General features: G+C 38.9%; 2 protein-coding genes across 3 annotated transcripts; both read right to left on the bottom strand.

Annotated features, from left to right (window-relative positions):
- On the bottom strand, positions 1-4,211 carry si:dkeyp-75h12.7 (uncharacterized). 2 transcript variants are annotated; one of them, XM_059522178.1, is made up of 8 exons: positions 4,080-4,211; positions 3,857-3,923; positions 3,623-3,740; positions 3,006-3,163; positions 2,490-2,719; positions 2,215-2,374; positions 1,980-2,089; positions 1-1,390 (listed from the first exon to the last, which is right to left on the bottom strand). In XM_059522178.1, exons 2-8 carry the CDS (start codon positions 3,906-3,908, stop codon positions 914-916), a joined length of 1,305 nt encoding a protein of 434 aa, XP_059378161.1. In that variant the 5' UTR covers positions 3,909-3,923; positions 4,080-4,211; the 3' UTR covers positions 1-913. The 2 variants fall into 2 exon arrangements, with proteins under 2 accessions (XP_059378161.1, XP_059378153.1); XM_059522170.1 differs by lacking the exons at positions 3,857-3,923; positions 4,080-4,211 and having other exon boundaries at positions 3,623-3,814.
- Positions 4,212-6,488: 2,277 nt separating this feature from the next.
- tesk1b (testis associated actin remodelling kinase 1b) lies at positions 6,489-27,694 on the bottom strand. The gene is made up of 11 exons (XM_059528336.1): positions 27,525-27,694; positions 26,795-27,239; positions 19,806-19,927; positions 18,613-18,661; positions 17,640-17,786; positions 17,384-17,466; positions 9,735-9,825; positions 9,455-9,538; positions 8,871-8,957; positions 8,486-8,588; positions 6,489-7,897 (listed from the first exon to the last, which is right to left on the bottom strand). The coding sequence occupies exons 2-11, from the start codon at positions 26,993-26,995 to the stop codon at positions 6,825-6,827; spliced, it is 2,040 nt and encodes a 679-aa protein (XP_059384319.1). The 5' UTR covers positions 26,996-27,239; positions 27,525-27,694; the 3' UTR covers positions 6,489-6,824.

The following is a 27,694-nucleotide window of genomic DNA, read 5'->3' as shown; positions in this document are numbered from 1 at the left end:
ATGTGAGTCAAAATAGGGAAACTCTGAGTCAGAAGTAAAAAAAAAAAAAATTCAAACAATGAATCAAGCCATACAGAAAGCATACAGTTACCCGAAAATAGCAATGCTCCTCATAGGGACTGCTTAAGGATTTATAGTGCTCTGAGTCACTGGCTTATGGGGGGATCCCAAATAAACCGTGAAGGGCAATAATAATAATGACTGCTAGGTTCAGGTCAGTGACATTTGACCATTGATGCACACATGCATGAGGAACGTGCATGATGTGACACGATTCACCCTAAAATAAAGGGAATACATGCTGAACTCAATATAACCCAGCCTAAGGCATCCAGACCAAGATGGAGGAAATAAGACAGCATGACATATATAAAATATAATAATATCATATAATACTATATAATTAACAGCATGACATTTTAAAGTCAGGATGAAATTTAAAATCACCCTTTCTATTTTTCAGAGGCATGTAATAGATCTTCTTGTGAATGAATCATCCGTATGTGCTTCTTTAAAAAAAAATCATAATATATGAATATAAGAATAAATTTGTCATAACTGCACCTAAGGTGAAAATGAAAATGTCTCTTATCCTGCAAAACTCATGTTCATCTGCCTCCATTTCCAAACAACAATAAATAAAATCAAGTGCTTGTCCTTTTTTTTCAGTATGCAGTTACAGTACACTCGGATGTACATCACAATACAGAAGAAAAGATCTGTCGCTACTTTTCCTTTCACAGCTATGTCAATAGTTAGTGGGCAAAAGGACAGAATCACATTGTTGCAAATTAATAGCACCAAAAAAAAGCATGTATTAAAAACTGTACACAGAACAAATCTGTCTTGAGTCTAAAAAAACATTATATTAAACCTTTAAAAAAAAAAAAAAAAAAAAAAAACATCAGTAGTTTCAATTTGTTTGGATGTCTTCTATTGGTCTCATATTTTTTCCACACATGACATCTTCAGACCGCTCTGGGTCTTCAGTTGATGTCTCGTCCTGCTGAGTGTGTTCAACTCGCACCGAGCTCAGAGGGATGTCTCCGGGGGACAGTAAACGGTTCTGGTTCTGATATGGAAATCCCACCTCTGTTTCTAGAATTGGATGTGATGGTAACAGATAGAACTTTTCATGTTGGACTTCTGTGCTCAACTCTTCAGACTGCGCAGACTCCTCAGTGCAGTCTGGATTGTGCAGGATGGGGCTTGTGTAATAGCCGTAGCCCAGACTTTGGGTGTTGTAGTAAGAAGACTGCTTGTCTGTAAGTGTGAAGTCAGAGAAGGAAACAACAGAAACATGGTCACCCTCAGAGCTCTCGTTGTGTGGTGCAGCTTTACTGGAGTCAGCAAAAGTCTCGTTCTGAAGTTCTAGGTCTCGAAGTAAAGCCTGATAACACATAATAGGATTTGAATTTTAAATGTAAAAAACAACTAAGATGAGATGTTCATTATGCTTAGTTCATAAATGCACTGAATGAAGAAAAAAGATTAAACAATAAAATGTTTCTACATTAGAAGGTTTTATGTTTTTTTATTGGTACTTAGAATGACTAGAATGCTTTGCAATATACAGCTAGTGAATTGTATATCATACAAAAGTATCTCTATGATATTGAATGGATGAATGTTGTTCCAAAAGTGGTTTTATGGACCCTTATTCAATTGTAATGACACATTTCTGCTCTAAATATAATTGTAAATCTCTCTATTTCTTCCTATTTAGGCAAGTCATGAAAATGCAATAGCTGATTGTTTTGTTTAGTCTTATAGCAAATGAGAACACAAAAATAATTTTCAATGGTCTCCCATGTACCTCTGTAGAGCTGTGTTTCTCCAGCTTTTTGACTTTATTTTTGCCTGTAATTATGTCACAGTTACTTTCAACAATTTTGTTGTCTAATTTAAATGTAAATTACTCAATATTAACTTATAAAAGCAATAACACACTTGCAATCATGCACATTTAAGTCCCGTACCAAAGATCTGGGCAGGGGACGTTCAGAAGATGCACACTGTCTCCAGAACAGAAGAAATACTAAGCCAAGAGTGATGAGAACAGCACACACAATCACAACGATAAGGCTTTCTGGAGAACACACAAACACATGTGCATTAGTGCTGGCAACCATTGCACGTGCAAATAAATAAATGTGCACTGTATCATTACACCACAAAATAAGTATAAGCACTTTCAATAGAAATAATGCACACCGTTATTTGCTGGTATGTAAACACACTGGGGGATGCTTGGGGGAGAAGGCACCAGCACACCCTCAAATGTGAAGTTGGCCACAGCACAGTACACCTGCCCTGGTGTAAGAAAACCAAATTCCACCTTGAATGGGGTATGCATCACTTCAGCAGTGTGTGCCTTCAAGAAAAATGAATACAAATAAAACAATGGAACTCTTAATTTCTAATCTCAATGTAAACACTTATACTGCAAACAAATAAATATACAAAACAGAAAAATGAGAGCTGTGCACCTGTTTGTCTGAGAGATTCTGTTCATTGTATAGAGTGACTGTTGCCCAGAGACGTTTAACAACATCAGTTACAAGACAGGGGCATCCCATCTCTTCCTCTTCCTCATAATATTCATTTTCACCTTCAAAAGTGCAGCTTATGGATGGAGCACAAGGAAAATGTACTGTCACCCATAGACTTCCATTGGCCATGGAGTTTGTTATGGAGGGTGGGCTGAATTTGGCAGCAGCTTAAAAAAAACTTTCATTAAAACAACTATTTTTATGATTATTATTATTATGATCTCTATATTAATATCAATAATACAATACAATATCAAATCATAAAGATATTATTATATTTCAGTTCTTGTCTAATTATATCAATTTATTACAGAGAATGCACAATAGCCTTACATATTATGAAGGAATGCATTTCTGTAATGTAATCCAGCTTTTCTAGATTTGTGCAATATTACACATTTTTGACCTTTATTTATCAATTTTTTGGAACATAGTTTGAGGTTTAATACTGACCGTCATTTACAGGGGTGCAATACAGAGTTTCATTCAGCCAGAGAAGCTCAGATGTTAGTCTGATGAAGTTGTAGATGTCTAAGGTAGGAAAGACTTCTGACAGATTACAGCTTTGCTGGGAAATCTGGATGCAGCCTGAAACATTTACCCATGATGTACTGCAACACAAACACACAATATTAAAAACTGTATAAAAAAAATTACAAGTTAAATCTTTAAGGTGATCATCTGGCCATTCACCTCCTGCAAAACGATGTAAAACAGACATTTCTGACTTTCATTTCAATAAAAATGAGACTTTTCCACTGGGCATTCAAAAAAGAAAGCAAGAAAAGGGCAAACTGAACTTGAGCGCTTGTGAGTCATTTTCTTTTTCAATTGTAATTCAGAGGAAACCAACAGCGTGCCTGAAGCGATAACAACAGCATATCTGCTCTGGGGTGATGAGCATGGATTGTTTCTCGCTGTGGGTTTCTGCTAAACCACACAGTTTCACCTCTCACCCCAGTGCTTTACTGCTTTCTGCCCCACACTCTCGTTTCTCCTCTAAACTTCCACATCATTCATAGTGACTCATGTGCATCTAAACTCCTTCTTTTTTGTTAGATTAGACTCACCCGTGCTTGCTCCAGACAGTGTAAGTTGTTTTAGGGTCGGCATCGGGGCAATCCCACTCAAGATGGCATCCGAAATTGATCGTATGCACTCTGATGTCACAGACAGAGACTGCAGACTCTAAACGAAACATATGAAAACAAGAACATGTTGCACCTGTGTATGTCACACACATGATCTGAAGTCATAAAATACACCAAATAAAAAAGATTTTTCACACGGGAAATTGTACTCACCTATATTCAACACCAACAGAAAGAAACTCAAGTTTAGGAGAGCGACAGGCATCCCCACAACAGAATGCTATTTTACAGAGAAAGAAAATATATAAATAATAAATAAATATCTCTGTTTATCAAAATGCCATAGCTGAAATATCTGATATCTCTCTAGAAAGCTGATTAACAGAAAATATTAACTATTATGATGACATTAAAATACTAAAGAAATAAACCTTACCTTTAGATGTCATTAGCTGTTACTTTCAGTGCGTGAACAGAAAAAGTGAGAAGAGGACAGCTGTCACAGCTTTAGTTATGCCACAAAACCACACTGGGACTGAACCCACTCGCAAAGACAAAACTAGAGAGAGAACAAAAGCTCTCTCTAGTGGAAATGGTAGAAAAAAAGTTATATATACACGGGGTATAAGTATCGAACACGTCACCAGTTTTCTCAGTAAATACATTTCTCAAGGTGCTGTTGACATGTCGGTAACAACCAAAGCAATCCATACATACAAAAAAAAAAACAATACAAATAATTTCAGAAATTATGTTCCGACTAATAAAATGGAATGATAGGGGAAAATTATTGAACACACTTACTGAAATTTATTTAATACTTTGTACAAAAGCCTTTGTTGTTAATGACAGCTTCAAGACTCCTCCTGTATGGAGAAACAAGTCGTATGCATTGCTCAGGTGTGATTTTGGCCCATTCTTCCACACTAACTGTCTTCAAATCTTGAAGCTTCTGTGGGCCTCTTCTATGAACTCTAATCTTTAGTTATTTCCATAGATTTTCTATTGGATTCAAATCAGGTGATTGGCCGGGCCATTCTAGCAGCTTTACTTTTGAATATATTTTCTCTGAAACCAGTTGAGAGTTTCCTTGTCTGTGTGTTTGGGATCATTGTCTCGCTGGAATGTCCACCCTCAACTCATCTTCATCATCCTGGTAGATGGCAGCAGATTTTTATCAAGAATGTCTCCGTACATTTTTCCATTCAACCTTCCCTCTTGCTAGTGTTACACGTGAAGTTTTTTTCATTGATGTGTAGTGTCATTTGACCTCCAAACATGGTGTGATTTATGGCTTCCAAGAGTTTCATTTTGGTTTCATCGGACCAGACTATAGTCTCTATATTCACATTGTCTAAATGTGGTTGAGCAAACTTGTAAATGAACTTCAACATGCTTTTCTTCAGTAACAGAGCCTTGCGTGGTAAGCGTGTATACAGGACACGGTGGTTGAGAGCATTACTTATTGTTTTCTTTGAAACAAGTGTATCTTCCAATTAAAGGGACAAATCTTCTGATAATTTTTTTCACTCCTCTGTCAGAAATCTTGTTATGAATTATGTGGTTTCCACTTCTGGATTATGGCCCCAACAGTGCTCACTGGAGCATTCAGAAGTATAGAAATCCTTCCGTATGTTTTTGCAACAGTAAAGTTGCGAAGGTCTTAAGAAAGCTCTTTGCTTTTACCCATCATGAAATGTTTCTTGTGACACTTTGGTAATGAGACACCTTCTTATAGGCCATCAGTTGGGACTAACCTAATAGCTAATTAGCTAACAGCTAATATTAACTTCCACTGACAAGGGGAAGGATTGCGTTCTAATTACTGATAGATTTCTGCTGGTGTCTTAGCTTACCATGCCTTTTGGCACTTCCCTTTATTTATGTTCAATATTTTTTCGCTGTCATTCTATTTTATTACACAGAACTTAATTTCTGAACTTATTTGTATTGTTTTATGTATGGATTTTTTGGGGTTGTTACAGACTTCTGGTGAAAATGTCATGTCAACAGCACCTTTAGAAATATATTTACAGTGAAAAATGGTGAGGTGTTCAATAATTCATTTTCCGCTGTGTGTGTGTGTACATATATATATATATTTTTTTTTTTACTGAATAAAATGTATCTTTAAAAAAGCTGCCCAGTTTTCCACATGGTACTAATATACAGATTATTATATATTAATATTTATAACTTAATATCTACATGTTTATTAATCATCATACCTTAATATCTATTAACACTACTGTTCCAAAGTTTGGGGCAAGATTTTTAAATGCATTTTTTTAAAAGAACTCTCTTATGCACACCTTGGCTGCATTCATTTAGTCAATTTGCAGTCAATCAATCAATTAATTAAGATTACATTATCAATGATGAAAACGGAGTAAAATATATCTTTAAAAAAAATCCTGCCCAGTTTACTACATGGTACTAATATACAGAATATTATATATTAAACATAATTCAGGGTATATTTATGTATTTTATATTCAGTAGTCAACATTTCAAGTAGATCAAAAAAGTTCAAAGTTTTCCTAAGACAAGAACACACTTTGGTTTTAGATGTTAGGACAACTTTGATGAAAGGTTTTAATCAGTCTGAAACATTTTATGAAGATGCCAAGTAAATTCTTCTGACCATTCGCCTCCTATAAAACTATGTGCAACAAACAGACATTTCTGACTTTCATTTTCATAAAAGTGCAAATTTTCCACTGGGCATGATTTTTTTTAAATAGAAAGCAAATGAAGAGCCAGCCGAGTATCTTTTACACCATGTGACAATTGAAAATGTAGAAAACCAATAATGTGACTCAAACACAACATAGCCTGTCAGTACTTTACTTTGTCCATATCATTTAATGTCATTAATAAAATAATACATCACTTTTTTCCCCATTCACAAATATTTTCATAAACTTTGAAATAATTGTAAAAATAACAAAAATATTGATAACACATGTCTTTAGAAAGGCATTAAAACCTATGGGAGTGTTCAAGTTTAGAGGACTAGGACTTGAGATCAGAATAATAAATGATCCACCTAGTCTAAACAATAATACATAGCATTTTCTTTCTCTTCAGAATTACATTTTTCAGCTCCATTTTAGTTTGAGTGCATTTAGCAGTAGCATCCGCTTTAAAGGTAGCGCTTTACCTACATCTCATGCATCTTTTATGTCCGAGCGCCAGGCAGAGCAATGCTTGGCTCTGTAGGTGAGGGCGGCAAAGCTTTGCACAGAAGTCGCTTCCCAGCTGCATCGCCATTCAAGTTCTTATAAGGGGTCTGTCGAGGTCCACGTGTGCAAATAGAGGGGAAACTCATCCCTGCTAGGCAGCAACCTGAACACGCTATGACCTCATCCTGTTCTGGAGGCGTAAGAGGGGTCGAGGCACCATTGGAGTTATTAACCCCCCATCCCAGAGGTTGATTTATAGGAATGGTGCCATTGTTGTTGTCAGAGTCTAGTAAAGGAGGTAATGAGGGTGGCCCGTTTGAGACCGGGGAGCTCAAGCCATTGGAGAAAGGTTTGGTTGAAGTAGCCATGGCGCCATCTAGTGTATCAGGAGAGCTGGTGCAGTCCATTTGCTCCTCAATGCTCTCCTCTAACCTCAGTCGGTTCGGAGACATCAGCTCTAGATCTAATGGAAGACCAGAATCATCAGCTACAGCTTCTGGACTGTCCATTTCAATATTCTCCTCCTTGTCCTGCTTATCTGAACACCTGACGTTGTCACTGGGTGTATTAAAAACCTCACTAATATAAGGCAGATCAGCAATACTCTCATTGCTCATCGCCAACACACTGTCCCTTCCCATGTCCATCAGATTTCCATTGACTCGATTTACATAAGTGTTCATAACACTTGGAGTATTTTCACATTTCCCATTGTCAGCAGTACCACGCAGAGACTGGATGTCTTCTGGCGTGCAGGGCAGTGACTGGCTACGTCTATGGCAATGGAGAGGGCTTTTGTCACAGGAGACGGGGCTGCTGGGGTCAGGTGGCGGAGGGAGAGCAAATGTGAGGGAAATGACAGACTTGCTGGGGGTGTCAAAGAGCTTGATTCGGCCGCCGTTGAGGTCTTGGCGCTGGGAGAAAGGGTTGACACGCATCGGTGTGGTCCGAGTCAGGAGAGGGGACGGAGGGAGGAGCACATCGGATTTACTGCGGCAGAGACGCGGGTCAGTGGGAATGTGTAGAGAATGCTTTCGACTTAAAGGTGTTGTGTTTGTGGATGGCTGGTCTGAAAAAGAAGAAAAAAAAAACATTTTTTATTTGAATGCTCAGTTTGTGTTTTTAATGCCATGCAATCTTCTTTAATCATTTTCAAGGCTAAATATATATTTAAAGGGATATTTAACTAAAAAAAAACATTTTCTTTCATAATTTACTCAACCCCAAGTCCTTCCAAAATTCAGAAATGAATTCTGAATTAATCTTTGGTTAAAAAAAAAAAACAAGATAAATGAAATCTGTTCATCATAAAAAGCAATAGTATCTCTTCACAAGGCTTCATGGTTTGGTTTGGGATGACATGGAGTAAATAATGATAGAATCTTCAACTTTGTTTAGATCAAACATAAATGTATTTTTACTTATGGACATTTAGCTTGATTTGAAAATTATTGAAAAAAAAAAAAAAATTATATATACACACACACACACACACACACACACACACACACACACACACACACACACACACACACACACACACACACACACACTGATACTAATTTGCATTATATAACCATTATAATTAAATACATTTGAGCAGAAGAAAAGAAAAGAGTTCTGGCAACACTGCCGTTTTTTTTTTTTTCTTACTCACCCTCTACATCTGACTCCATACATTCACTCTTCTTTCGATCACTCACCATCTTCTCCAGCTCTGCTACCACATCTGTGAATGAGGGCCGACTGTCTGGGTTCATCTGGAACAGAAAAAAAAAACACTGAATTTTTTAAATGTAAGCACTTCTGCCCACATTTTTGTGAAGATATACCAAGTGATCAGAATAATATATTTTTTATACTGGCTTCAAGCTGATTTTATGCATCTGAATTAGACTGGAACCTCTCCTTAACAGGGCTTCTAAGTTAACAAAAGTAAATAAATAAATGCACATTTAAGCTTTCGTGTCAACATATGCGATTTGTAGAAGTATATCAGTGTTAATGTGTGATCTTTCGTGACGGTAGATAAGAGGTCTTACACTGCAGCAGATGACTGCGAGATGGAAGAAATGAGGAGGACAGTCTCCAACCATCTGCCGAAAGGCCTCCACATCAAGACCAAAGTCCTGAAACAGAAATCACCTTATTTCAGTCTAAAGCTACAAAGCTGTATATTACTACCTTGAGGAGTACAGGCTGTACTGTAGAAGTAAATCATCCTGACAATGATTAACAGTGTAATTAAACAATGATTTATATGTAAAAGCATGACTTTGTTGGCACTGCTGTTATCTCACATGGAGTAAACTATGACCCATTTCATAAACCGAGTGTGCACATGAGATGTCTACAGGCCTGATATTCACAGACCAGGTGGAAAGGTGAACCAAACAGATATAGACCAATAAAGTGCTTTATCAGCCATTTTAGAATAATAGTACAGCCCAAAAAACCAAAACCAAACAAAAACTTTGTGAAAAAAATTTGTGAAACAATACTCGCCTTAATACTTAAATACATGTGTTTAAATAAAAAATGTTCTTATTCTAAAAAGTTTTTTAATGGTTTCTAAAAAGGTTCTTTGAAGTGAGCTTTTAAGATGGAAGTATGTTCAGTTTTTCACCTCTGTCCGTGGAAGAAAGTCGGGATCTGCCTGTATCCGGCCAATAATCTCACAGAGAATAATACCATAGGCAAATACATCCACCTTTAAAAAACACAATGCGTTTTAATTATCAAAAAAATCTGAACATAATGAACTGGATAGAACAATATTCACTCAATCAATGGGAATAATGGCACAAACTTTGCATTTGAAATTGTGAAATGACAGCAATCAGACAAGTAATGTGGGTGAAAGTCACTGAAGAGGACTCGGGGTAATGAATCATACAATGTTCGACCTTTTCATTGTAGCGTTCTCCTCGGAGCACCTCCGGAGCCATCCAGTAGGGGGAGCCAACAACAGCCATGCTCTGCTTCTCTGCCTCTTCACTGAAAACAGCCAAAGGGAAAACAGGAAAATCATTTACTTAAAGTGAACCTACAAGTTCTATTAATCTTTTTTTTTTTTTTTTTTTTTAGTACTTCTCATTTCCAAATGTAACACCCTTAAACCTCTAGTCCATTAACCCACAACATGATTGTGTGTGCGCATGGATGTATAAAAATAAAACAAAACAAGGTCTTGTAAGATCTTAATTATAGCTGGCATACTCATACGCTGCTGAGAGACACTTCCTCAGTTTTATTTTGGTCTGGGACTGTGTACTGGGCAGAAATAGACAGAGGGGAAGAGTGGAGACAAGGGAAGAGAGAGATAAATGGAGTAATGTACTGCAGTGTAAACACCATTTGGGGACGTGGGTTAGTCAGAGTGAGGGAATCTACCGCAGCAAACAGCTGAAATACTTTGTCCTTTTTAGGAGAGCTTTCCAAAAAGCCCTCATTTAGCAGTCTGCTCGCTCTTCTTCACATATACAAAAAAACGTGGTTTTACACGTAAACATTAAGTATTCGCAAGCACACCAAAATATGCATTACATTACATTTAAAGAACTACCAACAGAGCTCAACTGTAAAACTGCTCTCTTTCACACAGACTTTCTTTACAAAGCCATCATTAAAATCAACACAAATGCAGAGTGGAAACAAGTCCCTGATGACTCTGACATCACATGCACAAACTGGATGCGTTCATAATGAAACACTGTATACATAGTTTTTAAATTAGGAAGCAAAACAGTAGGCATTATCCTATGTTATTACATTGCTCTGTGGAACACTGGATTCTGATTGGTCAGTTGCAACATTCCGAGGTATGTAATCCCTTGATAACAATCGGTAAAAGCTTATAACACCGGCTCATCCGGGTAACGGAGTTCGGCGCTATACTCTTGCTAGGAACAGTTTTTCTCGGTGGAAGCTTTGCGTTTGTTTATCTAACAAAATATTAAATCTCGGCAGGTGCTGTCATTTTGCTACGATTGTTTTATACACTGTAACCGATTATAAGATAACTAACACACTGGTAACTGGTAAGATTTTGAAACATTTTCATCTTAATTCTTTTATTGCCTTATTTATGTGGTGAAATGTTGTGTAATAAGTGATTTGACTGCACCATTTCCCTGAAATGTCAGTCTAGTTTGAACTTGCCGCTTGCTCACAACTGCTGCATTCACAGAAGTTTTGAGTTCAAATATTTAAACTCAAATCAATATTTTGCTTCTAATCATTTACTTATGTGGCAAGTAGCCATGTAATAAGCAGGATAATGTACATTCAGCCAGTTGTTATCGCAGAATAACCATTTCAGACAGTGACAACATCACATGACTATATCTTCCTGCGTGTTTAATTCAGCCAGTCTACATAACATCTTGTTAGTACAACTTTGTATTTTACATTTTTTAGTTCATTTGGTGTAAGTAAATGTCTAAACATTTGGTTGTTGAATAAAACGGTAAGGCAAGAAGTGAAAATCTGGTTCATTCATAATATCGGAAAGAGACACTTTATTTTAAGGTGCCCTTGTTACACATTACATGTACTTACTATTACAGTAACAATAACTTATGTATAATTGCATCCAAGTAACCTCAAGCCAAACCCTAAACCAAAATCGAACCATGTAGTAAGTACATGTAGCTAATTAATACTACTCCATAACTAAATGTACAATTACACTGTAACAAGGACACCTCAACGTAAAAGTGTAACTTAACAGTCTAATTACATACCATGCACAGTAAATATGCAAAAACTATACATATTGTTCCAAAATAGAGTAGAATGTTTTCTTAACATTGCCATTCACTCACTGAAGATATCAACACAGAGGCAGAACAAAAACAGCACTCTGATGGCACACACGCTATGTTTGGGTGGTACACTTTAGCTACTCCATTATGTAACATTTATGCTGAGACAGTGTATAAAAAGGAAAGCGGAACAGAGACTTACAATCATCTGCTCTCATACATAAGTTTATACAGAGGCCCTATGCTGAGGAAAGAATTACACAAGCAGCAGATCACTTTAGTATCTCCCAGAATGAGTGCAACACAAAGGAATGTTAATCCACAGGATATACGGATTAAAGGTTACATATAGCAGTCTGTGCTGGCCAAACAGTTTCCGCACTGGAATATCATTAACAGTGATCCCTAACCTTAAAGATGCAATTGTTGCACAGGCGAAGGTTTTTTTTTTTTTTTGCAAACAAACCTCAATATGGCAGCACATAAGATAATCAGGTCCTTGTAATATTAAACAAAGCTTAAATGTACACAAATCATTAAAATACACAATGTACTTTAAAATATGCTTTGCATGGCCCCTCATCTTTTGCATACCTCCAAGTGATATGCTGGGAAGAGCCAATTAACCTCCTCCCTTCATTTCCTATTTCCTCAGTAAAAGTAACCCAGCAATTAGTGTAACTTTGTCTACACAATTAAAGCCCCCAACCATCCTTACACTGGGAAATCCTGTAATATCAATATTAATATGTAAAAATAAATGTATAATATTATTATGTATCCCTCCGTTCCCTTGTGAATAATGTCATATATTGCCCTCGATATGGACAATACAATTTAAGAAAACTAAGATTACTAAATATTGAAGTGCTGTTATCTCTCGAGGCGGTAACTCAACATTACGTCAGCTAAGACGTTTATGGGAACTCCTCCCTTCTCCACTTTCGCTGAAATCTTATTGGCTAACGCCAGCTGGGGACAGCTGGCCAATTGACGCGAAGCATGCAAATACTGACAGGTCAGCGGGCAGTATTAAATGCATGGGCGCGAAAATTACGTCAAGAATCTCTTTCTTCACGCTAGAAGTCTCATCTAAGTCATCGTGGAAGTTGCAATAGAGGAATACTCACCCTGTTTTTCCTCTCCGCATCCGATGGCTACTAATGCTAGATTCGGACCTTCACCAGTTCTGTGTGACCTGCCGGGGAGCCTCACAGTTGCTCGGAAAACAGCGGGAATGAGGCCCACTGCCGCCAGCGAGCCGCTGGTGGGCCCTCCCCTGTCCGAAGACGAGTTTGACGTCGGCTTGGTGGACGATAGCTTCCGCCCCGCGAACTTCGTCCTCTTCGGAGCTGGCGAGGAAAACGACTCCATGTCACTTTCGACGTCGGAAAAGGTTTGGGCGTCTCAGTGGGACCGCCCCGACCAAGAGGGCCCTGCAGACCTCCAGGAGGAGCTCGTCAGGGTCTTCGGAAAGGCCGTCACGGAGCTGGGTCTCGCTTGCAACGCACCTAGACGAGCCTGTGAAAGGTAGCTGGACTCGTGGCTCCTCCAGTCGAGCTGCTGCCAGACGGCATTGAGGCATGCAAGAGCTCGTGGTGAAGTTGTGAGCTGCACCCCAATCGGCGCGCACCCACTCTGCCACGCAGGCCATGTTCATGCACGTGGACGGGGCGGAAACCCTCCCCCCCATCGAGGAGACTGTTACCGCGCACCTGTGCCTGTCTCCCTCTGCATTGGGTTCGGACCACAGCCTGCCTTCCAAGCAGTGCGGTTCACAGCCCATATACGGACAAAGCCTATACTTCTGAGGGAAGGCAGCTTCTGCTCCTCATGCCAGGGCAATACTCAAGGTGTTTAAGGCAGACGGCGGCACAGTAGCGCTGACGTCATCAGGGATCTGCGCGCGGCAACTGATCTCGCGCTGATGGCTACTAAGCGCTCTGCTCAGCCGTTTCATGGAGCTCATGGTCGTCCTTACAGGCACCTATGGCTTACCCTAGCTGACCTGGAAGACGCGGACCGTAGGACGCTCCTAAACGTTCCAGTTGCTCCCTACGGCCTCTTTGGTGACGCCATGGAGCGTTTTTCAGAGACGCAGAAAGAGCGCCAAGGCGATGAGCCATGTGATGCCCCGTCGCTCAGTCCAGTCATCATCTGCGAGGTTCCGCTCTTCTGCACCTTGTCAAGTTCTAAGACCAGCTAAAACAGCCCGCAGTGGCACCCCGCTCTGAACCGGACGCTTGTTTCGGCCGAAACCAGCAGTGGTAAGAGCCTGGGAGGAAACATCAGGGTCAGTTGAGGACCCCGCGCCGCGAGAGAGCCAGCGTGCCATCCTTGGCCACCGTGCAGTCTCCCTGATGGACCAATAAAGTGAAAGAGTGAGTGCGTGGGAGGCCCCGCCCCCAAGCGCCATGTTCAAATGCATCATGTCCCCCATGTTACTACGGGCGACGATTGTTACGTCTGTTTAAATGCTGTTTGTGTGAGTTCCACAGTAAAAGCATGTATACAATCAACAAAAGAGCTTTACTTCCTCTTACACTCAACACTGTGTCACTCACCCTGTCTCAGAACAGTGCAGAGCCACAACCCATGATTATAATGGCCTCGCGAGGGCGCGAGAGTGCCAACACCACAAAAACACATGCATCATGCATCATGTCCCCCATGTCACTATGGGTGACGATTGCTATATGTGTTTAAATGCTGTTTGTGGGAGTAAAATTTTACAATAAGAAGCATGTATCCAAATTCTTGCACCCAACACCGTGTCACTTGCCCGGTCTCAAACAGCGCAGAGCCACAACCCATCATTATAATGGCCTCTTGAGGGCGCAAGAGTGCCACACCATTAAATAGCCGACGCAAACCGCCCTCCCGCCAGTGCTCCTAGCATCGCGGGGGCGGGGCCCTGGTCAAAACAAGCCATCAGTGGCTGTAGACCTAACGCGTCCGCGGTGTCATTTCATGGACGGTAGGAGGGCTTTCCGGGCGTTTCACCGTGGATACTGGGAATAATTCACGACGGATATTCTCTCCAATTCAAATGGAGACCACCCCGCTTCAATGGCGTGGTCTTGTCACTGACATTGCCCCAAAACAGTCCTGTTCTGCGACAGGAAGTTCTCAGTCTGCTTGAGAGGGAGCGATAGAGCGAAATTTCCCCTCAGATCGAGCGGAATGTGCATGTTGAATTATCTGGACGATTGGCTGATTTTAGCCCACTCAAGAGATGTGCTATCAGTCACGTGGAAACAATGCTTCGCCGTTTGGATACGCTGGGACTGCGTGTGAATAAGCAGAAGAGCGTGTTTTTACGAGTCGGACTGTAACATATCTTGGAATATGTTTAGACTTGATGGCAATGCGAGCCCATCTCTCTCTAGAGCATTTAATCGACTCGCAGGTCGTTTTCACTAAGGGAATTGCAGAGGCTTCTGGGACTGATGGCGGCGGCTTTTTCAGTGTGCCATCTGGGTCTGCTACATTGCGGCCGCTACAGTTTTGGCTGTAACTCGAGTTCCGCCGAGGGCGTGGTCTTCGGTCCACAAGCACATAACGGTCATTCACAGTTGCGTCAGCACTCTGAGACTTAGCCCTGCAAGCCTTTCTATCGAAATTGGAGCGGCGACATGTACCGATTCAAACCGACAACACGTCTGTGGTCTCGTACATAAATCGCCAGGGCGGCGTGCGCTCCAGAGCTCTATTCAAACAGGCAGCAAGTCTCCTGTTGTGGGCGGACCGACACTTAATCTCCATAAGAGCGTCGCACATCCCCGGTATTCTGAACCGTGGAGTGAACATGCTTTCGAGGAACGGGATTCCTCAAGGAGATGGAGGCTTCACCCAGGATCAGATCAAATGATTTGGGAGGGAGGAAGTGGATTTGTTTGCCACGAGTGAGAACACGCACTGTAAGACGTTCTTCTCGCTTTCTCACTCCCCGCTGGATCGTGGACGCTATCGAATGCCAGGGGAAGGATTATCCCCTCAACATCAGAGCTCATTCTGCGAGGACAATATAAAGACAATATAAATTCTTCCTCATGGGCCTGGTCTAGAGGTATGTCTATCCATTATTTATGTTTTGCTGCTGGTTGGTCTCCCAGAACATATTCGCCTGGTTTTACAAGCTGGATGTACCCTCTGTAGGGTCACATGTACTTTCGGTGAGTAAAGTTTTATGCATTCTGTTATAACCAGCTATACAGTAGTTACCATGGCTGCTAACTCAGTGTTATGGTTTATATGGTTTATGCAGTTGTCACCGCAAACGCCGTCGACTGTTTAACTCTCACGCTTGAGTGCTTATTGCGTTGTGTCTGCCCTGGTTAGTGCAGACCTCGATTTATTGCTTGAAGTTATGCAAATTTTGTTAGGGTCGGAGCAGATGTCTCATTGGTCTAGTTCCGCCTATCAAATGCAAGCACTCTTAGCGACATGGCCATTGGCTAGAACTGTCCTGCTTATGTGTGGGGGTGATTGACTCCATTCAGGGCTTATCTTCACTGCTCTCACGGCAGGATTTTATACAGTTCCCATATACGTCTTAGCTGACGTAATGTCTCGTTCCCGCCTCTCAGGGAAGCGAGGTTACGATAGTAACCGGAGACGTTTCTTAGGTTGACTACAGCTCAAGAGATTTTGTGTTTAAAAAAAAAAAAACTTACTCCTCAATTACTCATCAATATTTATTCAAGTGAAAATACTGGTAAAACAGTAATTGTTATTATTACAATTATATTATAACTATATTATTACATTTATGTGGAAACCATGATAAGGATTTAAGAGCTATAATGCATCATTACTGGTATTTGTAATTTAGTGTCCATCATAGTAGTATATTTTTATTTAATGCCATAAACTGAGTCGGCAGCACTGAGGCTCTTTTCATGGCAAAAACAATAAAAACCTAGCGTCCATCATAGTTATGAGTTTTAAATCCTTATGTGTTGGACCGTTGTGTTATGTGACGATGTATTGTATTGTATGCTTTTAATTTTATGAAAAGCATTTACTTTAAACATCATTTCTTGTCTGCTCACCAAGCCTGCATTTATTTGATCCAAAGTACAGCAAAAAAAAAAAAAAAGTAACATTTTGAAATATTACTATTTTAAATAACGGTTTTCTTTGAACATTTTAAATTGTAAACTATTTTTGTGATTTAAAAGTAAATGACGCTGATAATTTAGATTTGATCACAGGAATAAATTACATTTTAAAATATATTCAAATAGAAAGTGGTTATTTCAAACAGTAAAATTTGTCTGCTTTTGCTGTTAAAATGTTTGACTGGTTGTGTACGTGCAGTGAAATGAAACGTTTTTTTTTTTTTTTTCAGAAGCAACAGTGTTATTTTTTCCCCACCTTTTTTTTCTAGCCATGTGTCTACATTAACAACATGTGTAAATGCCTGCAGTGCAACAGTACATGCTTCATATCATATGAGAACAGATACTTGAGCTATTAAGGGTAAATGTCAACATCAACTCAAGCATATCGGAGGTATTTAACATCCATTTCATTTACACATGAAGCTCCGTGTACACATGTACTGAAACAACAGCAGGGCATGACTGAGCTGGATGTGTGGAGGCTGCACTAAGCTACATCACATGCTCTTAATCATTTACTCTCCAGCTATAGATACAACTGCTTTATGGAAAAGTGGAAGTTCATCAATCAGTACCTGACTGCTTCCATCGCTCTGTCTCCCTCTGGAAGACTTCAGCATATCTAATCTTATCTCTTGAGTTATGACGATGCAATTTACTGACCTGTGATCAGGAATTTTCTCTGCCAGGCCAAAGTCCCCCACTACAGCACTGCACTGCCCGCTCTCCCAGCGCACTAGACAGTTCTACAAAACAAACACATTCAGATGAACATTTGTGTATTTGTATTTATTGTTTTACAGAAACATTTGTGGCATACAGTAAAAATCCAGTATGAGGTGTCTGGAATACACACGTGTATGTGCATGTGTACTTTGACACAAAGTCTCTGTAATAAAGACCCTTCTACTGCATGTACCTTTGACGTAAGGTCTCTGTGAAATATGCCCTTGCTGTGCAGGTATTCCAGGCCTCTGGCAATATCAAGACTAAGGTTTATTCTCACAGACCAGGACAGGAACACATCACTATTCAACAGCTGCTCCAGGTTACCGCCATTGATGTACTACAACACACACAGAGGTCAACTTTTTTAAAACCACCTGATGTTAAAGTTAAAGTATGAAAATGGTTTACGTTATACCTCACGTCAACCCATGAATGACTCTCATCTTATAATTGTCTCTGCACATTAAACTAGTATAGAATGGAGAACAAGGATGTTCCACAGTGTCTTGCTATAACCAAATTCCATTGCAGGAAAGGCAATTCCAGAATGCTCTGCATTAAGCTTAGTGAAAACAATATATTTAAATAAAGAAAGATTAACTGCTGAAACATTTGGGATCAAGAAGATTACTTTTTGAAGAAATTAATATATCTGTTCAGCATCTATAACGTTATCGACTTTTTTTCAAATTAAAATAAATTAAGCTCCTTTGAAGTGTCTAATAATCAAAGAATCCTGAACAAAAATCATGGTTTCCTCAAAAATATTAAGTAGAACAACTGCTTCCATCATTGATAGTAATAATAATAAAAAAAAAATCTTGAGCACCAAAACAGCATATTAAAGTTTCTGAAGGGTCTTGTAAAACTGAATAACGGTTGCTGAAAGTTTCCAAAAGGAATAAAATATAATTTTTAAATGTATTAAGATAGAAAATTTTTTACAAGTAAAATAATATTCCCATTTATTACTATTTTTCAATGTGCTTTTGATCAAATAAATGCAGCCTTGGTGAACATATAGCTTCAAAAACTTGAACAAAAATACCATACTGACTCCAAACATTTGAACAGTAGTATATACACCATTCAGTCTTAGAGTATAAAAAACTAATTTGATCAAATCGTGTTGTTGTTTTTTAATGCTTTATCAGCACTCTCACCTCTGTCAAAGCATGAAGATGTCCCTCATGTACACACACTCCCACAAACCTAAAGGGACACACACGCAGAAAGAGTAAAGGGTGTTAGAAAAAAAAAAAAAAAAAAAAGCAGAAGGTGAAGAAGTTCCTTCAAGAGTGACCCATCTCAAGAATGTGAGCTGGAACACCTGTATTTTGAAGGCAATCTTAAGCATGCATGAAAAACACACACACTCTCTCTCGCTCTCTTACACACACACACACACACACTTAATTCAAACACATGCGACCACACAAGCTGGTGCAGGTTAAGCAGACAAAAGACCTAGACTTCATGCCCTGGCACATGCAAACAAACACACCCCCGCATTCATGTAGCCATTTGTTTAAGATAAATATATTTGTATTTCGTGAGTAATAATGTGTTGCTCAATCCTCGACTCCCCAGCTTCCAATTAAATATTTTACTCTACATAAACAGTGGCTGCAGTTATGGAGGCAAGACAAAAGCCGCCATCCTGTGACATCAATATTCATGTTCTCATACAATGCAGTGTTTATAGCCCAACAGCACAGACTTTGTCCTCTAGGTAAGCTGGACTTCAACAAAACAAAACAAAACATTCTTTCCATTCCAGAGGCAAGAATGGATACAAACTTCTAAATGTGAATTTAGAAATAAATTAATGAATTATTCAAATGAACACTTAGAAATTCATAAAAATAAACATCTAGTTGTAAACTCTCCTGGCTATAGGCTGTGTTAGTACACAAGAGAGAGAAGAGCCATCAGACCAGGGACAGGTGATATTATTTCCAAGCTAACCCTCACAACTCATGTACTGAGATGGTACAGTGGTATAGACGGCATCAGATTGGAGTTATGGTATTCTGACTGTGCTTGTAGCAACTCAGCGGCCAAGTCTTGATCAAAAGGTATCAAAATGGCTAAAACCGATTACAGCACATTTAACTATTACTTAATTAAAAAAATATTTAGCAATTTAATTTAACATCATAAACTTAAGAACTATAATAATATAATATAATTTTTAGAAAAATCAAATTTCTAGTGACAATCTTAACGACAAAAAAAAAAGTCATAAATCATAGAAGTACTTTTTATTTTCTATTTTGGCAACATCCCCACTGCACATATATGGTTAATATTCAGTGTTTACCAGCTCTGTTGTCAGAGGGTGTGCAATGCAGACCTGAGTATGTTGGGATGTCCAAGGCGGTTCATCAGCTGTACCTCCTTAAGCATGTTGGCTTTATTACTGGCCATGGTGTTCATCTTCAGAGCCATCACCTGCCCCGTGGTACGATGCTGCACCTTCAGAGAAAGAGAAAATACTTGTGTCACAGACAGACACTTCAGAGCTCTATTCATGTCTGGGCCAGCTGGACAGAGATCTCTGGCCCTCTTCTCCACCCAACACACGCCAACACACACACGCGCGCACACACATGCACGCACACACATGCACGCACACACATGCACACACACGCACGCACGCACCACGCACGCACGCACGATTCATCCCAGACTTCAAAGTCCCTGGCTGCAGGAGACATTATCTGTACTCAGGAGGAAGCACAGTGGAATCTAGATTGAAAATGTGGAATATAAAAGTTTAAAGTTAACATTTTCAAATCCAAGTTAGTTACATGAAACATTTAAAAAATTATTTAAGGTTATGTACTATTTGTACGTCACTAATCAAATACAGGCAAATTTGTGGTACTGACCGTGTGAACTTAGATTTCATTAGATTTCATTTGTTTGAGTGGCTCATCAGGGCACATCTCACAGGAGACATGAGACAGACCCACAACACACCTGCTGGTATCAAGCTGGAGGTTTGCCTACTTAAGCTGTCTGGCCCATATCTGGACTCAGTAGCAGCCCCAATAACACGAATACGCTTTCAACAAGCAGTTGAACTGAGAACCATAATATTTTGGTTCATAGCAACTACAAAAAATTATTTATGAAGCAGAAATTATAAAGTGAGTTTCATTTCATCAATGTAAATTAAAACAGTATGCTGTTGACTAACTCTAATGTTGTCTGAACATGTTCCCTTGATGAAAAGAGAGATTTCCACACACATGCACACACTTAAATAACCCAAAGCAAGAATTTCCCTAAAGGAGTGAAACTATCTGTATCCAAGCTTCGAGAGTATTCTTCATCTTTAATTGTCTATACAAAAGCAATATGACAATGTAATCAAGTAAAGGCAGAAACCCATCCCTGATTGATGACACCCAAACCTGTGCCGTGCTGTCTGGTGGGCTGATCTTGCCTGCAGCGCCAAAGCGTGCAAGCTAAGATATCATGATTACAATGAGCACCATTATCTGCTTTTGTGAGTCTCATGAAGATCAATAGCAGGAAACTTAAAAATCCATAAATGATCTGATATAACTCAGCACTGCAGCTTGAGTGCGGGAGAGTGTATGATTTCTCACACATCTGAGGGTGTGCATGCACTCCTTTTATCAAAGGTAAACAGTGCTGAGGTGCAATGCATTCTCAGCGATGGATACAGAAGACGCCCTAAACACACATTATTATTATTTCAGCATCCTGTGATAAAAATATCTGTGCAATGAGAATGTATGTCCTTTAGGCAACCAAGAAAATCTGTGTTTTATATAACCGAAAGGTTTGATCTGTGCATATTTCTCTCCCGATTCAGACTAGATGGATGAATATTATGGATAGACGACTAGAGAAAATATTAGCTGGAAGTAACGGTTAAAGCTGAAAATGTCTTGAAATTATTATTTTTTTTTTACAAACATGCAGTTTTTCACTTCACAAGAAACTAATTGATAGACTGGAGTCTTGTGGTTTATACTTGTGGATTACTGTGATGTTTTTATAAGACTCTCATTCTGATGGCACCCATTCACTGCAGAAGATACATTGATAAATAAGTAATCTAATGCTAAATTTATAAATTTTCTCCATCTACTGGGTTGAGTACGTTTTCAGCAAATTTCCATTTTTGGGGTAAACCATTCCCTTAATATGGTAAAACATGTCACATTGAGCTGAGGTTACTGTACACCTGGTAGCTGAAAGCAGCATCCAATCAACCTAATTTTTTAAACAAGCAAACAATGGGTGGGGGATGTGTAGAGCTTCGGGAATGACAGGTGTTCAAATTCTTTGGAGTTTTCCACAGAACTCAAAGAGGACAGAAACCACGCAGCCTGCCTATAAATAATCTGGACAGCATTTGTTTTTGATAAGGAGAAGAGATGTGTGTTGGTTTGCCAAAAAATAAATACAAAAATAATAAATAAAAAATTGCACAAGCTGCATTTAAACTGGGGTTGTCACTGCACAATATGCCAGAGCAAGTGCACTGCACACACTAACACACAAGGCAAACAGTAGCTCAATGAGCATTTAGCTTGCTCAGTATACTGTTGAGTGTATGAAAAACAAGAGGTGTAGGAGTCTGGATGAGCGTGCATGTGACGAATCTGATATCTATCATCATACTTCTCATGTTGCCATTTAGACAGGTGGTCTGAGACAGCACTTACCGGAGCATCATTAGCACCCACTCTCATGCTACAGCAAACTGCAAGAGAGATGGTTAAAAGTGCCCCATAGAGCACCTAACAGGCCCTAAAACATTCTCAGTCACACAAAACATTTTTCTTCTTTACAGCTTACATCTTTTTATAAAATGACGCTTACCACGATCCTGCGTTTTATGTTTTACATTCATACCACACACCATGTATGTTTGTATAACATTCAAATAGAATTCTTCATATACTAGCATTTACACCCAGTTTAGCACTGTTATTTTTTAAAAGGGATGCACTGATAATAAATATTGGACAGTTTTTATAAGCCAGTATTCTTTAGGTTACGACAAATAGAAGATATAAAAACTCTATATTGTGTTGTCGAAATGAATTTTAAATGAAACACTAAAACCAAAGAACAACACTTACAATGCTATAGATTAATCACATTACAATGTAGGCTACTGTATGAAAACTTACACTATTTTTAAGGTGTCCTTGTTACACGTTACATGTACTCACTATTAAAATAATTATGTATACGGTAATTATTCCTTATATTCCCAACCCTAATCATATAGTAAGTGCATGTACTGTATTTACTTAATATTACTCCGTATGCAATTAAATCTATAATTACACTGTAACAAGGACACCTTAAAATAAAATGTAACCAAAATGTATATACATTTTGAGATCAGCTTAAAATTAAAAATTACATTTTGTTATATGTCGTTTTAGAAGAATTACGTTTTACCTTTACCTAAGTTAATCTAATGGAATATCCAATATATTATTTGAATATTCTATGGTCTACCTAATACATAATCTTGAATATTGACTAATGACTGATATGGTGTAGATAAACTGTGCAACCTATAATGTGCATATATTGTAAACGTTTTATTCCAAGTAAAACATTTCTTGCAAGGACAATCAAAGTTAAAGGCAATACAAGAGCTAAACTAAGCTTCTAAACCTAGAACTTCCAGTCAAACTCTTTAACTGTCATGCTGCCATATCACAAACACACACCTACAAACTGAAACAAAATGTATTCACAAGCAGACTTCAAATTGTTCAGACTGCACTTATATTTAAAACATACGCAAACTCAAACAAACATGCGCAGGAGCTCTGTGGCAGCAATGGAGCTTGACGTTCATGCATGCCCTGACTAGTAAAAGACACTGAGGAACAAGAATAGAAAGACAGAGAGGGAGAGAGAGAGAATGCAAAAGGGAGGCACTAAAGGAGACTTTGTGTTGTAAATCCAGGCTTTCGAAATCATGTCAAAACTAGCATGCAAATTGTTTAAAAACCTCAAAATTTCCAACCAATCACAACCTATCTTTAACGATCAGTTCTTGAATCCCCTCCCACTCAAACTACACTGACAAGAGCAGAACCAAAATGTACAGCGAGAACATTTAACTACACTCCTCTCCTCATATCTATTTTTAAATGGAAGTGAGCCCATTTTTAAAATGCATGACACCAAGGAGGAAACCAGATACCACCGATAAGCATCTTTTCTAATTGCGGAACCCAAGACGTGTTACCGTGACATCACCCCTTTGTCAAACGCAGATCAGCGTGCAGTCACCAGACTCATTACTGTATTTCAGGAACACACTAGGACTCAAGGAGCACACTCGATACAGTGACCTTAACACAAAGCTCAAATGTACAGCTAATAAAAATAGAACCTACATCTCCATTAACACTACTGCATTGTCATTCATCAGATTTAGATAAGAAAGTTATACCACCTACAGAGGCCCCAAAAGTGTCTGGCTGCTTAACAGCACCAAGTGTAATGTGAAAACAAATTGTGCTACAGTTGCTTTTTTAAATAAGTATTACAAGTTATTTTTTCCCCATTTATTCACTGACACCACAGGCAGAGGCCCTTCCTCCAGGCTGAGGCTTAATAAATTATTATTATTAAAAGTAAATAAGCAAGCCCAGCTCACGTGACAAACAGTAAAACAAAATAAAATGCAATGCATTACTTTCAATAAAAAGTAACACAATTAGTTACTTTTAATGAAGTAACACATAACTGTAATGCATTACTTTAAAGGTAACTTTCCCCAACACTGGATACAATGTTTACCTTGAATAAACCATAAGTTGCTTTGGATAGTGTCTATGAACTGCATAAATATAAAGTACATTTTTTATTATTTGCAAAGTGCAAACTTAACATATTTTGCAACGTATATCTTGCTTTGAAACAAATGGCACTGGGTTTGATATTTTGTTATTTAATGCAATGACTTTCATGCGTTTTTAAAAGCAGATTAAGTGTACAAATACTTTTTGGGGCCACTGTGCAGTATATATACTACAAACCATGCTGCATGATTCTATTTCTATCACGTGAAGAAACCTAAAATAACAATTTTATTCAACAATTCAACGGTCAACGTAGCATTTTGTAGAGTATCCACTGAACACAAACAGCATACACCGTTTGCGTTCAGTGGATACTCTCCAGAATTGCACTATGGTGACGTGGAGGAGACAAATTGTTATATATTTTTTTCTTTGCATACAAAAAGCATTCTTGTAGCTTGGTAAAATTACGGTTGAACCCCTGATGTCACATGGATTCTTTTACCGATCTCCTTGCTATGTTTCTAGTTATTGATCGGGTTACTTAAATTGCGGTCTTTGGGAGGGTCAGAGAGCTCTCAGGTCTTACTGGTTTGGAACGACATAAGGGTGAGTAATTAATGACAATGTTTTCATTTTGGGGTGGAGTAACCCTTTAAGACTTAATTCTGGCTGTCCACCTCCATCAGATTCATGTAGAAGAATCTCACATAAATAGCTACTTTGTTTTGGCCTAAAAGGAGCAATCATGCTGATCCCACAATGAGCGGAGCATCAACCAAAGAGAAACACAAAATTCCCTTGTCTTTCATCACTTGTTCTGATTTTATCAAGATAAGCAGAAAAGGGGAGAGAACTAAAGTAGTTAGCAGAAGAACGTAATGGCTGAGAAATGTTTTTTTTTTCATTCCAGAGTCCAGATCTGATGAAATAACCAAGCTATTATCTGAACAGACAGACGAAAGGGGTTTTCCTGACTAACCAATTAGAAGAGAACGAACGAACGGAAACATTTATCAGTCAAGTGAAAGTCCTTACTGTTGACAGACTGCACAGAGTTTAAAAAAACAAAAACAGCACCTGAAGGATCTGTCATGACAAGCATAGAGATTGCTCAATAGTATTGTTGTAGAATGAGAAGAACCTATTAAAAACTAACTAAAAATACCCTCACAACTGTGGACCATTAAATGGACTGCACATAATTAGAAATGTCATTTACATCTTTCATAACCCTTGCACTTAAAAAACAGAAACAAATAGCAGCTACCACACATTTGCATATATATTGACCTGATCAGCAGTGACATTTTTGCGGGCAATAACTGGCAGAAGTTATTAATGTATCTGGTGCTTGGTTAGTAAATTGGGTGACAGGGTGAACTATGAGGGATGGCTAATTAGGTCTCTTCCCTCTCTGTCAGTCTTGGTCTCATATGCACGCACACAAACACAGGAGTAGAGTTTCCAGCACACCTGCGCACCTTGTCAACGGGTATCCACTTTCACACCAACACAGACCTACTGTCCTTACAAAGGTCACGACCCCTTTTCTTTAACAGGAAGGGAAGACCCAGAATGACTGCTGCTATCATTACAATTTTCCAAAGTGGTTCATAAATTGATGGTCTTTCAAATCAATCATTTTGCAAGTGTAAAACAGATCATAAATCTGCAGAGCTACAAAACCTGGAGGCATATTATGACACACAATCAAGTCAGCTTAAAGCGAAAAGATGGTTAGTTGTCCAAAGTCAGTAACAGAATCATATCATATACAAAGTCGATAACAGGATTATTTTTGTTATGTAGTACTTTTTGAGCTCTGTAATGTTCATATAATAAAATATTTATATACAGGTGCATATCAGAAATGTGTTCTGCCCAGGCTTAGGCACTTAAAGCAAAACAATTCACAAATGCCAAGAAAATTTACAGGACGGGATGTAACAGAATGGAAATAAAGACAGGAACTTAGTCATTGCTCACTGAGGGATTAGGTTAGCCTAATGGCGTCAGAACCATTATTTTTGATACTTTTATCACCTTTTGATAATATAGCCTAATTCAGAACTATAGACTTTAAAAACTCTAAAGCCAATCAACCCCATTGATAAAACAAATGCATTATGATTTGATTCAAAAATGTGCTTTTGATATAAGAAAATACTAGTTATTTTTTAAATTACTATTATACAAGACTAAGAGGGTGGAAAGTGAAAAGGCCAAAAATGATATCGGCTTAAACTAAAATAGTGAAGTGTTTCAAACTTTACGCTTTTAAAATTATGTGAACACAAAATAATTACTTCCATCCTATGTTTTTTTATTCAATAAATTTAGTTTTCTATGAAATATGACAGCATAACAGACACTGCATAACAGACTTGACCCAACAAATTCTCTCTACAGAATTATGCATTTGTTTACATGCAGTGTTCCTCTGTACACTTTGTGCTGTAAATGCAGCACGTGCAGTGTATAAAAACACAAACAAACGGCATGACAGAAATGACATATTTACCTTGAATACCTCGGAGAAGAAACCTGAGCCGATCTTCTCGCAGATAAAGTCATCTATTCGCGCCAGGCTGGACACGGCGCTGCGCAGAGCCCGGTAAGAGGACGGCCTGGGACGGTGGGCTCCGTGAATCCCGTGCAAAAGAGAATCAGAAGCCTCCGGATCCAAGTCATCCTGATCCATAACGATGGTCCCGGATGACATTATCGCTCGCGCTCTAAATTCCACCACGAGCGTTTACATATCTCTGGCGCTCAAGCAAGACTGCAGTTTCAAGGTCTCTAATTGTTTTACAAGAAGAAGAAAAAAACAGCGGGTCCACCTTTCGATCAAGTTAAGAATGGCTATACACGATAGCCCCCGATCTGCGCGTGACCGATCTTCAGGTCTAGTGCGTCGTTTCCTCCATACTGATGCCTGGCCTCATTTTCAGTAGCGTATCACATTCCTGTTTCAAAAAAGAAATGAGAATCGATCTCAACAAGTTACATTTAAATCCTCTGCTCATCACTATATGTTTTTGTGGTGAACATGTTTAGTGAAGTTGGACTAGTGTAAATGATGCACGGAGGAGGCATCTTCCGCTACAGACGAACTGCGGATGATGAAGAGAGGCGATACGCGCGGTCGTGACCTCTCTAAAACACTGTTTTATATCGTTATTTATTTTTAAAATTAACCTTGTTATGGTCATTTCATGATTTTGCCGCCGTGCCGTTTTCGTGATGCTTACCTGCGCTGCTCTACAGGTTTAAACTTGTCGAGTCACCAACCTTCCAATTTTCAGTCTGTTGTAAATCTCCTAAAATAATGGAGCGTTTGCTCTGCTCCCCTCGTGTTTCATTTTCAGAGCGACTAAACGGCCGGGGGAACCCCTACTGGCATCTGTGTATGCAAGTCGCA

The sequence above is a fragment of the Carassius carassius genome, chromosome 3 (assembly GCF_963082965.1).
Source record: "Carassius carassius chromosome 3, fCarCar2.1, whole genome shotgun sequence".
Lineage (NCBI taxonomy): Eukaryota > Metazoa > Chordata > Actinopteri > Cypriniformes > Cyprinidae > Carassius > Carassius carassius.
Note: the sequence above shows the minus strand (reverse complement) of the source record. Positions and strands in the feature narration are given on the sequence as shown.